Source organism: Arvicola amphibius, chromosome 4 (assembly GCF_903992535.2).
Source record: "Arvicola amphibius chromosome 4, mArvAmp1.2, whole genome shotgun sequence".
NCBI classification, from domain to species: Eukaryota; Metazoa; Chordata; class Mammalia; order Rodentia; family Cricetidae; genus Arvicola; species Arvicola amphibius.
Window position 1 is genome coordinate 135,361,095 of NC_052050.1, and position 18,023 is coordinate 135,379,117.

At 35.3% G+C, this 18,023-nt stretch overlaps 1 protein-coding gene across 2 annotated transcripts in view; it reads left to right on the forward strand.

The window, feature by feature from the left end:
- Positions 1-18,023, forward strand: part of Sgcz (sarcoglycan zeta) — a 308,488-nt gene that overhangs the window by 228,467 nt on the left and 61,998 nt on the right. For both annotated transcript variants that reach the window (XM_038327283.1, XM_038327285.1), the window contains exon 3: positions 6,347-6,434. In XM_038327283.1, coding sequence (XP_038183211.1) covers positions 6,347-6,434 — 88 coding nt within the window. The remainder of the gene's footprint in view (positions 1-6,346; positions 6,435-18,023) is intronic.

Genomic DNA, 18,023 nt, shown 5'->3' on the forward strand with positions numbered 1-18,023 from the left:
AGATGCATAAGTGGTGGTCCTAGCATGAAAGTAATCACTGTGATGATTTATGAACAAAAATCACCGTGTAATTTGCCAGTGAACATGCTGTACTCACAGCAACTATACTGGCTTAACAGAACTTAAAATTCAGAACAGCATAATAATACAATTTTATTCACATGAGTATATTACAGAAAATTGCTCATCACCCCTGATAGCTCTGTTTATATTTTTAGTGTGTACAAAGATTGCTGTTGCTACCATAGTCAAAATTTGATCTGGATATAAAAATTTAATTCTGAGAGGAAATTTAGTGGAATAAGTAAGAAGGAAGTGAGCCAGGGATAGAAATTCAATAGGATCCCTATGGTGATGGTAAAAGTGAATCGACATCATATAAACAAAAATGCACAGTGATTAAACATGTAGTCCTAACACATCTATTTCTGTATTAGAGCAGATGAAATGCCTGTTGACTGTTGCCTTTTAAATTTCCTTTCCTTTCCTCTTAAGATCTTTCACACAGCAATAAATCTTACAATACTGGTAACACTTCCACAGCCCATTGCTTAAACATGCCATGATCTTATTCTTTCCGTTGTACTTATATTGCAATGTGTTCATTTTTAGTATGTTTAGTAATTCAAATGAAAGCAAATAATCTCATAAATTTTATGAATCTAAGCAAAATGCTATATATCAGATGCGTAAAAATAATGTAAATTCGAATACAACTAATCAATTATTCACAACTTTTGAATTATGAGGGACATTTAGGTTTATTTCCTGCATCCAGATTATTATTTAATGTATACTTCTTTTATGTTTATTTTTAAGATTGTATTTTAAGTACAACATTTCTCCCTTTCCTATGACCCTTCAATGCCCTTCCATATAACCCTCTCTGCTCTCCTTAAAATTAATGGCCTCTTTTTATAGAACTCTTTAAAATGTCTACATTGTATTTTATCAGTGTGAATTTAATTGTTTTGTATATGTACATGGGCTACACAAAATATACTCTATGTACTTATCAGATAATACAGAGTTTTTATTGGGTATAAGAACTTTACCAAAAACAGTACTTAGTGGACAATAGGTACTGTCAACAGAATTTGCACATGTTACATGGTAGGAATGATGTAATTGATTTAAAGTAATTCAGTGTATTCAAACATGGATGTCTATTACCGTTATACTTACAGAGAAATAGTAGATATATTTTTACTTATTTCTATTTTTAATGTTATAATATTTCTCTTATTTTAATGTCTTAATATGATTATATCATTTCTTCTTAATCATATTTTAGTAAAAAAATAAAACTTCATTTCGACCTAAATTATCTGAGTTTGGATAAGGGTCGAACCAAAAGTGAAATTAGCTATGGCTATTTTGTACAACAAAATCTGAGCAGAAAAATATATTCCTTAGATTCTTGAAATTGTTTTAAAAATAAGATCATGTCAAATCTCAGTTTGGATGTATGTGAAAAACCCATTTCATTAAGGTATATTTATGAGTGTTGTGAGTTTTGAATTATTTCACATATGTGTATATTTAGTATCATCTCCTTGCATACTTGCATAGTGTCCTTGAGTGCTTTTGGAAATGTCTATAATGTATCCTCCTGCATAGTCAAATAAAACATACCAAATTATAATACTCAGTATTTAGGTGGTTGTATATCAAATACATGTACATGAAACACAGAGATCTAAAGCATTAAAGCTAACATCTACTTATAAGAGAAAACGTGATGATATTTTCTTTTATTCTCTGGGTTGCTTAGAATGGTTGTTTTTAATTTGACTTATTTGTCTGAAATTTTCATAAACTATCTTTGAGAACAGGTGAATTATCACAACTCTGTGAATGTAGCACATCTCCATTATTCATTGATCAGTTTTGGACAGCTAGGATGTTTCTACTTCCTATGACAAACAGAGCATCAGAGAGCGTTGATGAGCAAGTATGTCTGTAATAGATGAAGACTTCTTTGGGTATATTCTCAAGCTGCGTTGTGTGGTAGATTTACTTTCAGCTTTTGATGAATTCCCATGATAATTTCTGAAGTAGCTCTAACAGTTAGTACTTCTACCAGTAACAACTAAGAATCCTCTTTCCCTACATAGTCAACATCATCTGGTATCATTCATTTCATTAACTTTGTGTATTCTTTGTTTTCATATTTTAGGTTTATAATTACTATATTTTCCCCTTTCTTTTTCCTAACTCCATACCCTCCCAGGTTCACTCCTTGCTCTCTTTCAAATTTTTGCACATTTTTTGTTAATTGTTGATGTTGATGATGATGGCAGTAGTGGTGTTCATGGTGTGTGTTGTGTCTGTGCGTGTTTGAATATATATAATTATATTCCTTGGTGTGAGCGGTCCTTCTGTTTATGTGTTGCTTTCATTGGTTAATGAATAAAGAAACTTCCTTGGCCTGTTGATAAGGCACAACTTAGTCAGGTGGGGAAAACTAAATGACATGCTGGGAGAAAGGAGGCAGAGTTAGGGAGACACCATGGAGCTGCCAGAAACAGACATTCTGGATCTTTCCTGGTAAGCCACTGCCATGTGGCCATATACTGAGTAATAAAAAATGGGTTAAATTAAGATGTAAGAGTTATCCAATAAGAAGCTAGAGCTAATGGGCCAAGCAGCGATTTAATTAATACAGTTTCTAAGTGATTATTTTGGTTCTGGGTGGCCAGGACATAGATATGGTTCCTTGCAACAATCCCTAAATACATATATATATATATATATATATATATATATATATTGATATAGGTGGAATGTGGATAGATGATAAATAGGTAGATAGATAGATAGATAGATAGATAGATAGATAGATAGATAGATATTCCCAACTACTTGATAACAAACATTAAATGAAAGATGATGACACCAAGAAACATATTAATGTGAATGGAGTATTCATGGCCATTATTTTGATGTAACATGACATTCCAAAGTAGATTTAATTATCATTTTTCTGTTGGTTTTTAAGTACTTCCTAGATATTTGTGTTTCATGTCTTGTAAAATATTTAATTCTATGCCCCACTTTCAAATTGGGTTATTTGCTCTCTTGATATCCAGGTAGCTAGTAAGGAATCTTGGGAAAGAGGGGATTTTCTAAGGAAAAAGATATAAAATATAGTACTATAAAATTATATAATGGAAATTAGAACAGGGATGTTAAAAAGTGTGGGAGGGTAGGGTATAAAATGGAGTATAGGGAGGGATACCTCACAATGAAGATCATTCAAAAACTTATATTGAAACCCACTACTTCAGAAGCTTCCAGATGTGTGTGTACATATATATATATATATATATATATATATATATATATATATATATATAATTTAAGTTGAGTTACCATATAATGGAGAAAAACAATACTCCAAATAGGGATCATATGTTATCCAATACAATCTCCAGTATGAGGAATGGGTTATATATTTTGGGTCATTAGTCAAAAGAATCCCATAGAATCCCAAAATTCTACAGGCCATTGCCCATGTATGATTATCTTCCATATTTTGACAGAAAGACCCAATTGATGAAGACACCACATTATGGCACAAAATATGGAGAAATCTATCTTCACCCTATTGTAGGAAGAATTCATAGTGCTAGAAGATAATACATTATCTTAGGAAAAAAATTAATCAATCTCAACTAGCTATGAACCCCACTAAGTGTAATAACCACCTGGCTGCAGCACATGCTCAATGGTGCATTGGCTGCAAGAATGGCTGGCGAGTAACAGCCAATTTCTTTTGGACTTAAGGTTCATCACATGCAATGGAATCCATATGTGGTACTGTTAGGTCATGAGCCCTATAGGAACATCGACTATTATTATCCGCCAAAGGAGCATAGCAAAAAACTGGCTCCTAATGACCTGTTACTGTATACAGAGATCAATGTATCACTCAGCACTCGCCAGAGGGCCTTCTTCTTGCAGTATATGGTAATTAACACAGAGTCCCACAGCTGAACAGTGAGTAGAGAGTGACCAGTTTTGGAGTGCTTAGTCACAAATGGGATATCTTTAACACAGTCCTCGCCTCACACAGATTCTCAGCAATCTATGTGGGAATAAGTGACATACAGTTAGGAGAGCCAGAGTTTGAGGAGAGTTTTAAGGAAACAGTATTTTCCAGATAAACATGGCAGATGCATATAAGAAATCACAGAGACTGTGACCTGTACAAGTTAAAGGCAGGCAAGATCTCAGATGAATGAGGTAAAATTGGCCCTTGTCCCTGTGCTGGACAAGAAGCTATTAAAAATAAAAACTTCTAAGTGGGAAAATAACTTTTCCTCAATGGAGTGACACTGGGTCTATAAATCACACTCCAGGGCAGACGCCACCCTCATGAATATTAGTTGGTCGGCACAAATCAAACTTTGATTTTCACCGGCTTCATTCTTTTCTTTCTATTTATTTTTTTTTAAAAAAAGAATATGAAGTCGTATGGGTATGGAAATGAAGAAGATCTGAAGGAGGTGAGGGATGTTGAAGAATATGATAAAATATATCATATTATATTCATAAAACTAAGTACAATTTTAAAACCAGAAAATAAAACAAACATGATATATAAAATGGATGGGAAAGAAAATTCTGAGAGAGGTTTTACTATAATTTTCCAAGTTCCTTGAAGGAAGTCATTGGGCTTTGATCATTTAAAGAGGCAAGCCTATGTAAAATCATGTTGTGTACAATGAATAATAAGTATTTTTGGATAGATACATAATTTGTCAATGATTAACTCTGATTTAGATCATAAATGATGTTACTTGTCTGATGTAGATATTTGAAAGTTATACAAGAAGACTCCTCAGGCACTGGTATTTCCCTTCAGTGAACTATTATGTGCTAAATTAGTCTGAGGTAAGCATCTAGTTGGACACGTGTAAAACAACAAAAACAAAACAATATTCAGTAAAACAACTTGTGCTTCCTTGCCTCAGTCATTGTGCAGGTCACAGAGCATGCCCAGATAGGGAAGTTGAAGAAGGTAATAAAAATTAATTGCATAGGCTTCTTACTTAATAAACACATAGCAAAAAATTCCTGTTTGCACTAGGAATGATAGTGGTGGTGCAGCTATATGCCACTGATTTCCACGGTTTTGTCATTTTGCACACAATCAAGTAAACAAAAAAACAAGCATGCTCATTGCCGTTGTCCTTGGATTCTCAGTCCTCCTCCACCGTCAGCCACATTCAGAGAGTCAGGTTTGGTCCCCTGTTCCATCAGTCCCATTCCAACTGGACTTGGTGGTCTCCCGTTAGATCTGTCCCACCGTCTCAATGGGTAAACGCACTCCTCACGGTCCTGACTTCCTTGCTCATGATCTCCCTCCTTTTGCTCCTCATCAGGACCTTGGGAACTCAATCCGGTGCTCCTATGTGGGGCTCTGTCATTTTCTCCATCCAATGCCAGATGAAAGTTCTATGGTGATATGCAAGATATTCATGAGTATGGCAATAGGATCTGGACATTTCTGGCACCCTCTCCTCAGCTGCCCAAGGAACTAGCTGGACAACGGCAATGAGCATGAACTCTACAGCATGGATGGGCTCAATGTGAGCCTTGTCAGTTTGGTTGCTCACCTTCCTGGACTTAGGGGGAGCTGGGAGGACCTTGGACTTAACATAGTGAAGGGAACCCTGATGGCTCTTTGTCTTGGAGAGGGGTGAAGTGAGGGTATGGGTGGAAGGGAGGGGAGGTAAGGGGGAGGAGGAGGGGAGGAGATGGAAATTTTTAATAAAAAAATGAGAAAAAAATTAAAAAATAAAATAAAATTATAAAAAAATAAAAAAACAAGCATGTAAACACAATAAGAAACAAGTAAACTATTCATGTGATAAGAGCTTTAACAAAAAAGATGTAGATAGGAAGTTTATGAGTTGAATCAACCAGTCCTCACAGTTATCAGTGGAGGATGCTATGAAGAAATTTCATTTAATAGTCAAGTCTAAAATTTACTTAGATGGAATTTCCTATTGGGATTGGTTGGATTATCTGTGCCAACAAGTTTATATACCATTAAATAAGGGGATGTAGGGGCGTTTACACTCTTGGTTAAGAGCCATCAGTATAATTGAAAATGCTGTCATTAGATTGTTAATGCCTGGATAGAAACCTGAATGCTTTCCAATCCATTGCAAAATTGTATTTTTGGACACCATTTCTTTACCCACTTCAAGCAAACGTTAATACAATTGCCTATTCTTTATCAAGGAAATTTACATAACATGTACAGCATGATTTCATGTGTTCTGATTGCAGCTATGCTTTGATTTGATTTATGTGTTTTATGCATGTTTCCTAGGACAGTCCCCTGGTCTTACAGTCTGACAGGAATGTAACAGTGAACGCAAGAAACCACTTGGGGCAGCTCACTGGACAGCTGGCAGTGGGTGAGTGTTCGGAGGTAAAGTCTGTTCATTCTGTCTTACTCCGTTTTAGATTCCGTGGTCAAGCTGAAATATATGAAGTGTGTTCCTTCTCTAATTCTTTACTCCTAAGTTTCAAAATGTATTGTTTTAATTGAAATATTTTCATAGTATACCAAAATAGGTTTAGAAGACATAGGTGGTAGCTTGCATCACCTGCTTGTATATTCTTTGATATTGTGTATTTTCTGATGAATATTACATATATGTAAACAATTGTAAAATTTTTGACTATAGTAAATAATAGTACTTCCTTTTTCTGACAAACATTTTTGCTAAGATTATATATGAAGGATTTAATATCTGAAAGACAAAGAGGAAAAATACCAGAACTTCTGTTTGTTTACTTCTTTTGCCTTCTGAAATAGGGTGTCACATAGGTTAGACTGCCCTCAACCTGGCTGTGTAGCTGAGGATAAGCTTGAACTCTTGACCTCTAGACTCCATCTTTCACATTCTGTTTATGCTGCAAGCACTTCTGGGGATTTAACCAAAGGCTTCCTGCATGCTAGGCGATCTACCAACTGCGAAACATCCTCATTCCTAAGTTATATCACTTGTGTTATCAAATAAATTTTAATTTAGCTATTGACATTTTATCAAATACCATGTGTAATTATTTCACTCCATTTTTATAAGCAAAAAGACAAATCAAAACTTAGTTGTAACTATGTAAAATGATACATATTTGATATGCATGTAATGCTAAAATATATTGATATAACATATATGGCCTGTGATAAAATTACACAATACTACCATTGTTTCACTCATATTTATATTGTTATTATCTGCATTGCTATATTGAGCTGCATCATCTATTATATGTGTGATATTCACTTAGTGGGAGATGGTTAAGTTTAAGGAAGTAATTATCCTACTTTAGTGAGAAATTAATTTTTTTCAATATTTCTAATTGAATTATAGAGAAATAATAATTACAAACTATTTACTACTTATAAGTAGGAATATCAACTATGTCTACCCTCTTTGCAGAAATATAAGATGTTTGATATATTATATGCTTTAATAAAGTAAAAGAATCAGTTTGACAGGAAATGTCTATTATTTGTTCTAATAGCATATTTGTGATGAATTAAAATAGATTGCTTGGGAAAAGTGTGCCTTACCCTCTCTGAGGAGTGGATAGGAGCGGCATGGGGGTGAGGGGGAAGGCAGAGAGGATGGGAGGAGGGGAGGAAGTGGGGATTGGAATATGTACTAAAATGAAAGAAGACAGTTTGTTTTTGTTTCGGTTTTAAATAACAAATAGAATAATGAAAGGGGGCTTAAAGTAATTTGACTAAAAATTAAAGGAATAAAATATTTCTATGCATTCATAAGTGTGCAAAAATCATCAAACCACCAATGGCATTGCAAGTTGTGATTGTTTTGAAATTGTATAAGGTGACCTGGAGAACTAAGTCTAAGATGAGGACATTCTCCAAGTCAATATTTACTCGTAGTTAAAACTACTTAGTAGAATAGAATTTTCTATTCCATTCAATTCAAGATAGCTGAAGTGGTTCTTGTCAACAGATAAATTAAAAACACACAGACCACACTGAAAAATCCACTGTCAAGTAATAGTTGCATGATTCCTGCCTGTGGCATGAAGCAGCTGTTTGATTACAGGGTGTGTAGACAAATTCCATCTGCGTGCTTTTACGCATGGAATACAAAGAATATATTTTGTATGCGTTTTATCCATTCTTGCAAACTCTTTCAATGTAATATTGATAGTATTCAAATGAGAGAAAAGAGATAAAGAGAGGGAAAGAAAAGATGCTTAATTTTAATGAATTATTATATAGCCAATTAAAAATACATTTAAATTAAGAAAACTAACCTAAAATTTGGTGATTTGAGCACACTGTTTTTGAATCTATATTTTTAATTTCCTTTGTAACTGCTAATAAACAAAGATAAAATGCACATTAACTTATAGAGAGTAATAATATATTAAATAATCTTGTATATTCAGATGTGGTGGGGCTCCCTTTGAATCCTTGTACCTGGGTGTTGGAGGTAGACAGATATCCTATAGTTTAAGGTCACTCTTGTCTACATAGTGAATTCTATGTCAGTGTGGATTACACAGTGAGAACCTGTCTTAAACACAAGCTTAAACATCAGAAGTCAACGTGCATCTGGTTATCTACCATTCCAGTGGATTCTAAGAAAACAAATTTTGGAGATCAAGGTTTCCCTTTTCTAAAATAGGTATGGTACTTACCTTGAATAATGCCAGAAAAATGGGAGTGGCTTTGTGTTTTTTTTTTTTGGTTTTTTAAAAAATGTTTATTTATTTATTACATATACAATATTCTGTCTGTGTGTATGCCTGCAGGCCAGAAGAGGGCACCAGACCCCATTACAGATGGTTGTGAGCCACCAAGTGGTTCCTGGGAATTGAACTCAGGACCTTTGAAAGAGCAAGCAGTGCTCTTAACCTCTGGCCATCTCTCCAGCCCCAATGGGAGTGGTTTTGATGTCTTTAAAGGGAAGCTGTAGTTAAATGCCGGTTGTGTCATTGTTTTGGTGGTGGTGTTTGTAATTATGACTTTTATTACAATGCGTTGCTATTTTGTGAACAATGCCATGATGCCTTCCTACCCCATTTTCTTCCTGATGGCAGGAAAATGAGGTACATCATGACTGTTACCACGTGCCTATGTAGACATCCCAGATAATCTACACACAATGTATTGAAATTTGAATTTTCAAAAGATAATTTTCCTTTCTATATTTATTATAGATGAGTACATTCTCAACATATATTCAGTCAGTCATTTAAAACAAAAATTATGGTGACATAGGTAACTTTAAAAATCCTCTTTTCCGCCATTTTCTTTTCCATCTAGGTTTTGTTTGGTGCATGGCATCTATTGCTGTTTTTAGGTGTGACACTGTTTATTAATTTAAAGTGTACTACACTTAGCATATAGTTACAGACTAGATTTTCAATTATTCTGCCAATATGATATTACCTAAGAGTATACTGATTTCTAATGAAATTCACTATAAATTCCAGCAGAGAGTGATTATCTTTTTCCAGATTTTTATCTCTATACTGTACTGGAAATGCAAAGAAAAGAAAAAAGTCTACCTCATTAGTAGTCATTTGTTCCATTAAGCCCTCTAAGATGCTGCTTAAGAGCTATGAACAAACGAAATGTCTATCTACCTTGAATCCTGTCTTGCTTCTTCATTATAAGTCGACTTTCCTTCTTACTCCATGAAAAAAAAAAAAAGACCTATAATTCAATCCAGAGGTGTGACATGTGTGGTATGTTAATTCTCATACCATTTTCTGTCTTTGAAATAGAAACCATATTATTCCCCTACAAATAATGCAAAGAATACATACACACACACACACACACACACACACACACACACACACACCCGTGTGTGTATGGATGTATATCTGTATTCATATTCTGTCTGTTGATAACTTGGGAGACAGGCTCCACAAGACTATCTTCCAGGGTACGGGTCAGAAGTCACAGAGCAGTGAAAGGAGCTAAGGATAAGTGTTAATCCGAGGGGAATGGCTCACATGCATGCTGTTTAGTCATGTCTCTTTAAAGTTCTGTCTTTATTCAAATTCTGCTGTCTTAAATCTAACTCCTCCTAGCTTCTCTTCTAGCCTCAAAACTCTCCTCTGCCGGGAGATTGAAGCAACAAAAATGTTGCAAGAGTTACATCTCATTAGTCAAATCACGTTCCTAGGGTAAGCAATAAGGAGCTGAGCTATTTACCATGGCAACACAAGGTTTCAAGGTTTCAGGAGTAAGACTGTGATGGGAGCCTGCTGACACAGTATCCATAGGTCTTTTACCAGCTAGACTTGGCAAGTGGAGAATTGGCATGCTTTTCTTAGAGTGCTTTGTATAGCAATCTTTGTTGCACACCTGTTACTCTGATCTTGTGTTTAACTGTAAGGTTTTAGACTTATGAACTATTTACAAAAAGCCATTCGTCTAGTTTGAACTTGCTCTAATGTAAAAGTGAGCTAATTGTGTGTGGTTAATCTGAGCAGATGGAACAAAACAGGCTTTTAGGTGTCTATAATCTTCGTGAGACAATAGCTCTAGTTGCGAAGCATAGCCTAGGGTATTTTCTATATATCAAAATTATACAGCATAATGAGGAGCCATCTTCTTAACCATCCACAGATATATGGAAGAATCTTAATAAGTAGAACTTATGTATAATTATTTCAAAACATTAGGTAACTTCCCTCACTTTAATGTCAGTAGTGACTCTTGAGGAACTTCAATGTCTATTTGTACAGCTCTGTGTGATACACGTAGTGATACTTACCAGCATTCCAAGTCTGCATCATTATCTGAGGAAACAATAAAGATAATTTAGCATGGAAAAACTGGAATATAATTCTGGATATTTCTCTTTTAAGGGGTGCTTAAACCACAATCCTCTGCTTCAAATAGCATCTTACCTTTTTTATTTTTTAATCAATTGGGAAAATGAATTCTGAAAGAATTAGCCTCTGGCCATTACTAGTGTCATTCTTAAGAATTATTTGGTCACATTCTATATTACTAATTTCCAATTAATAAAAAAACAGTGGTTTTATACCCTATTTTGAGCCAATCTTCTCATTTTCAGCTATTATCAGTGATTATTGTGTAATATGGCCCTGAGTTTTTCAATAGGCTAGATCCCATGGCAATAAGAAAAAAACTAAGTACCATTTGCAAGATCGTAAACAACGTGATATTTGTATTTAGTACAGTTTTCTTCTTCCTTCTGTCTGTTTTTCCTGCAGTATTCTAGTTCATGCTTGCAGTTTTAAACACCACACAGTGTAAATGTGTTGGCAGTCAGCTCCTGGAGCAAACTTGATTCTGGCTAATTCAGAGGACTAAAGAGACTTTTGCCTTGTCTGTCTAGGCATTCTTAAGAGGGAACCAAACTCACAGGACAGGAATAATAACTAGCCTGGTATAGAGAACAAGATATAAGTTCAATGAAAAACTATTAAAAGGTGTGTAGATATGTAACGTTTTACTAATCACAATATTACAAGTAAATTCATATGATTTATACTATATATCAAGATGCTATAGAGAGTAATTTCTAGTTTTAAAGGAAATTTGGTTTAACAATTAACCGCATTTGGTCAGCTAAATTCTCCCGATGTGAGGCCCAGGTGATGGAGGAACCTCCACCGGCATCTCATGCACATAACGAAGGATACACCTCCTACAACAGATTCAGAAAATAAGAAACAGACCAAGATTCCCTGATCCGGTCCATTGGAGTTCCATCTGGACGGTGGCTATGATTGATACAAAGACCCTTAACTTGTTAATCCATAAAGAATAAAGTTCTCAGTTCTAAAAGGGAAAAAAGAAAAGAAAAGAAAAGAAAAGAAAAGAAAATACAAAGTTCCCATGAAAGGTTTGCAATTTTCCCTGGAATGTAGTATTGTTGTATTTATGCTAGTGATCAAAATTTTCAATAGGTATACACATAAATAATTCTAAACACTTGATCAAAATTCTGGGTTTTCCTAATGGACAAAATAACTGTATTATGCTAGACTGTCTCCACGTCTCTTCTCATCCACGTTGAATGCAAAAAGTTACTTTTTACCTTTAGTGTGGGAAATTGTTTGATGAACCTTCTGATAACTTACGTTCCTCAGTGTTCAGTGATCCCAACAAAAAAATGACCTTGTCTTTTTCATGCATCTTAGGTTCATGTATGCAGCATTTTTAGTCAAGAATGTAAAACTAAGTCAGAATCCTAGATATCCTATTTTTTTTTCAATTCTTGGCTCTTAAAAAGGATTTTAATTGAAATTTAATCCACAGAATAATTCAAAGAGGCCAATTAACTTTTTGTGTGTCACTACTAAACAACAGCATGTTTTGTGCCTAGATGAATAAGAAAAATGTAGATGAGGGTTTTATAATAAATATTTAAAGACCCATAAAGTGACATGTAATCTTGTGTTACAGCAATTACCATGAACACCTGGGAATCATTTAATTGACTGCAGATGGTGTAGGACAGATAAAAAGTAGAAGGATACATATTACTCTCATGTAATAAATTTATGGTTTTTGTCCTTGGCTTATTTTCATATACTTAGACACATTGTAATTGTCTTGGACAACTTAATAGGAATGCATATTATCTTTAAAATAAGCTATGGGAATCTTAGGGAATAGATCAAAGATGAAATCTATTCAGGTTTAATGCTGCCTGTTAATTTTAAGTGATTAATGAGTTGTTGATTTTGATCATTATTAATTGTTTAATTAACTCATTAATATTAGTTAAGTTGATGTAAATCAGTTTAAAATTAATTAATCATTCTGGAAAAGATGTAAGTGGAAACAGATGCCTATTATATCCAAGAGCAAGATGATAGGCTTAGAAATTAGGATGTTTAATTTAAGGAACTTGAAGAAAAAAACACTGACATTCTAGTTCTGAAAAGTTTAAAAGCAAATCCTGGGCTATTACATGAACACTCATATTTTTATGTAATGTGAAACTTTCACTGTACTTTGGAAATTGCATTATTTTAAAAGCAGGAAAGTTAGGTATACTCAAGTATTTGTTAAATTATCACTTTAAAAAAATAAAAGTAGCCGGGCGGTGGTGGCGCACGCCTTTAATCCCAGCACTCGGGAGGCAGAGGCAGGCGGATCTCTGTGAGTTCGAGACCAGCCTGGTCTACAAGAGCTAGTTCCAGGACAGGCTCCAAAGCCACAGAGAAACCCTGTCTCGAAAAACCAAAAAAAAAAAAAAAAAAAAAAAAAATAAAAGTATAGAATCAGTAAATATGGGTATCTTTTTGTTGTTAGAGTTGGACTTACACAGTTTTGGTGACTGCTTCTTAAGCTCTGTCTTCTGTCTTTCTTGGCTCCCCAGTCTCTTGATTTATCACCGCAGTTCTGCTAGCCTATCTCCACTTAGAAGTGCTCCATGTCACCTTGCTAAAGAATGTTCCAGAAGCACTGGTATCTACTCCTATGGTTATCGGTGAACAATCTGAGAAAAATGTCAGTGGATGGTCATTCCTTCCCTGATAGAAAATAGCCTGAAATTACCCTCTTTTCAGTCAGAACATAACCTTTAATGTATAGTCTGTGGTAATCTATCATTCTCAAAGGAGAAAATTGACGATTGGGGAATAAGGGCAAAGGGATCAAGTGATAAATGATGCTTCTTTAACAACTCATCATATAAGTGACACATTTCTCCAAATTACCAGTACCTACAGATGTCAGCACCCTTATATATGTGTAAGGGAAATAGCAAGGCTAAAGGAAATATACTGCAGTAAAGTGTAATGTTAGAAGACATGAATAACAAGGACACAGTCTTGTGCTTGATGCTGGTAGTTCCAAAAAAAGAATTAACATTGATTTGAATATAGATATAATCTAACTAATTATTTCTAAATTTACAATGGTGGAGAAATCAATGGCTAGACAGATAAGCATTTTTTAAAACTCTGTAACAATAGAATATGTTTTATTCAAAGGATGATTCAAGCTCGCTGTCTTAAATTTTGAGAAGACATGCACTGAAATGCATGTTGAAAAATCACAAAGCTTTTAATGGAACAAAAAATAAAGATAACCAAGTGCAAAAGTATACTACTGTGTTTTATATTTTAGATTTGATACTACGTCTTGTGACTACATGGCAACTAGAACTGATTTTTCTGAAGCTTAGTCACTAGGCCAATCTTTGCTTCTAATAAATCTTCCTTTGTAGACCTAAGTTTTCAGGAACATTTGTGTTCAACACATAATTAATTAATTGAATATACAATTTTGTGTGTTTTCTTGAATAGAAAATTCTATAGAAATTCAGTTAATGGTGAACAAAACTCATAAATGTATGGTTATAGTACACACACATATGCACGCACGCGCACACACACACACACATGTGTGTATGCATCTAAATAACATTTGGGAGGCTATTGTGAATATTGTTTTCAGATCACTAGTTAGCACTATTAACTGCCAATCATAAAAAGAAGGATAGGCATTGGGGAGTGAGTGCTACTTATGTTATCTCTATGAACTGTAGTAGCTGTTCTCTAATACTTCATTCTCCCTACTATTTCATTGTTTTATTTTCTGTGTATGTGTGTATGTTTTATGAATGTATGCCATATGTACACTTGTATGAGAAGCCTGAAGAAAGCTTAGAAACTTCTCCAACTGGAGGTAAAGAGAATTGTGTGCTCCCAAGTGAGGGTGCTAAGAACCCAGTTTGAATTAACTAGAGCAACAAACACTCGTAACATCTGAATCATCTTTTCGGTCCTCTGCTGTTGTTCTTATGGGTAGTTTTGGAGAATTTCCAAGTCAGATATTATGTATATCAGAAGAATAAAGGGCATTTGAAAAAGAAAAATGATCAGAGGGAAAGGAGAAAATAGAACATCTGTTTCCTATTATTTGGCTCTTTATAATACACAGTTCACAATAATGAAACAGTATTGGAAAGTTTTCATCAGAATTCTCTAAGATTTCAGTTTTGTTCTCATTTCTGTGATGTCTGTAGGACTGGGAATCAAACCCCGGACCCTGTTCATAGGAGAAAAGTAATCCACCAGTGATCATCATGCCCATCCCTTGCCCTGTTGCTGCAGCTGCCTCCTCCTCCTCCTCTTCCTCCCCCTCCTCCTCCTCCCTCTCCCCCTCCTCCCCCTCCTCCCCCTCCTTCCCTCCTCCTCCTCCTCATCTTCTTGTTTCTCTTCCTCTTCCTCCTCCTCCCCACATCCCCTTTCTCCTCTCCCTCCTCCAGTTCATCCTCCTCTTCTTCTTCTTCCTATTCCCCCTTCTCTCCTTCTTATTTCTACCTGGTCTTAGATAGCCCAGACTGACTTAGACTTAACCTCTTTCCCCATCAGCTACAATTAAAAGTGTGCTGTAATCACAGGCCGGCATTACCTCATCAAGTGAATTAATATGGCTTAATTAAAATATCAAAGCAGGTCTTAATTACATTGCAAAGTTTTCTGCATTATTATCTCTAGATATTTGCCTGTATGTTTTAATGAAGTCAAGAATATTTCATTTTGATTCTGTGTATTTGTTTTTGATAACGATCCAACAACTTTATAAGGAAAGGACATTTTTTGACCTTTCATTCATGGGTTATTTGGTTCTTTCTGTTCTCATTTTACACTATTACTATATGATTTGTAAATGTTTACAAATCCATTGGTGTAGTAATGTATAATCAGTATTCTGCTTCTTTAATCCCAGAACAAAGCAATTGGAGCATGTCAATTAATGATATTTTGCCATGAATACACACTCCATTAACCTAGCTCTTGGAAAGTGGAAGCAGACAGATCATCCTTATCTATATAATGGATTTAAGACCATCCTGATTCCCTCAGGAAAAATAAATAAAACATAGGAAACCTATTTTTTCTCTTCTACTATTTATAAAAAATTATCCAAGAGCAGAGGATAGTGGGTAGTTTTGAAGAGTCATTCTTTTCTTCCCATAATTGCTCTGATAGAATTCCCTGTGTTTCTCATTACCAGGTTCATTGCACACCTGGTAAGTGAATAGTTTTTAATCGATCTTAAACATATTTCAGCATCCTAATGATATTAGAGGAGTTTAGATCATTATATCTAGGGAATAAAGCCTTCAGTAATTTAAACTAAGAAATTAATCATAATTATTTACATGGTAAAGCTTTGAGATACTGTAAACACAGTAATTACAAATATTAAATTTATTGAAAATTGTAACCAACAGAATGGACATAAAGCTTTAGCAACCTTTGTAATGGTACTCTAAAAAACTTTGGCTACTTACTATACATTTAAATATGTGACCGGGAAATTCTATACCTAGAATTTTGTACAGGTTAAATACAATGAAGTTATATAAGTATTTACATCAGTTCTGTTTAAAACTGTCCAAATCCTAAAACAACTCAATTGTTCAAATATCCCTTAGTTAAAATGCACAGTTACACTGTAGTACAATACAAGTTATGGAGACTTGTATGTCTTAATTGGCAGCAATGTATATTATGTTGCATGAAACAAATAATTTATACTGTATGGGTTTTGTTTGTTTTGAGGAGGAAGGCTTCACAATTTATCCAAATTTACCTTGAACTCACTGAAATAATCCTATCTCGGCCGTTTAAGTGATAGAACCATAGGCTGGAGTCACCAGGTCAAACATTGGTTACGTCATATGGCATTTCCATGAGGGAAAGGAGACTGAGGCATATCATCTTCTGAACATTGTTGGTGGGAGAAGCTGAGATGGTGTTAAAAGATCTACTAAAACCTCTATTCTCATTTCAAGGGCCTTTTCACACTTAGAGAAATAATCCATTGATAATACTAAATAAGAATTTGGGAGTAAATTGTGTTATAGGATGAGAAAACACTCAAGAGAGAATGCAGGTTTTTCAAGAGACAGGTGCGAAACCCAGGGTTTGGTCAGTTTCTTAACAACAAATTTCAATGGAAGAGAAGATTGCACACGTCTTAAATCAGAAAAAATGTGGGATATTTCAGGAATGGAATATGTGGGTTTTTTTCATAAAATAGAATTTACTCCTATTTTTCTTATATGGACATATTGGATGTGCCATGAAAATTTCACAAAGCTAGTGATATGAAGTTGTCATGTAATGAAACAAAACACCATTAGCAGTCATTCTGATTAATCATTTTGGTTCCAAGTGGTTGAGTAATCCACATGTCTTTTTTATAAAGTTTTTCAGTCGGTCATCATGTGAGTTCTACATAATCTCCTTCTCCATACCTCATAAACATATCTATCTTGTCTGTGTCACTATTGCTGTAATAAGATATCCAATCTGGGGGCTGGAGAGGTGGCTCAGAGGTTAAGAGCATTGCCTGCTCTTCCAAAGGTCCTAAGTTCAATTCCCAGCAACCACATGGTGGCTCACAACCATCTGTAATGGGTCTGGTGCCCTCTTCTGGCCTGCAGGCATACACACAGACAGAATATTGTATACATAATAAATAAATAAATATTTTTAAAAAGATATCCAATTCTGGGTCACTTTATAAAAAGACCAAAGGTTAACTTAGGTCATGTGGTTATAGAATTTCAGCAGAAGGAGCGAGAACATGAGGGAGAAAGTCAGGAACGAGAGGGGTGCGTTCACTCATGGAAACAGTGGGACAGAACTAATGGGAGATCACCAACTCCAGTTGGAATGGGACTGATGGATCATGCGACCAAACCCGTCTCTCTGAGTGTGGCCAACAGCGGGGGCTGACTGAGAAGCAAAGGACAATGGCTCTGGGCTCTGATTGTTCTTCATGGACGGGCTCTGTGGGAGCCTTCTCAGCTTGGTCGATCACCTTCCTGGACCTGGGGGAGTTGGGAGGACCTTGGTCTTAGCATAGAGTGGGGAACCCTGATGGCTCCTTGGCCTTGAGAGGGAGGGAGGGGAGGTATAGGTGGAGGGGAGGGGAGGGAAGGGGGAGAAGGAGGGGAGAGAAGGGGGAGAAGGAGGGGAGGGAGGGGGGAGGA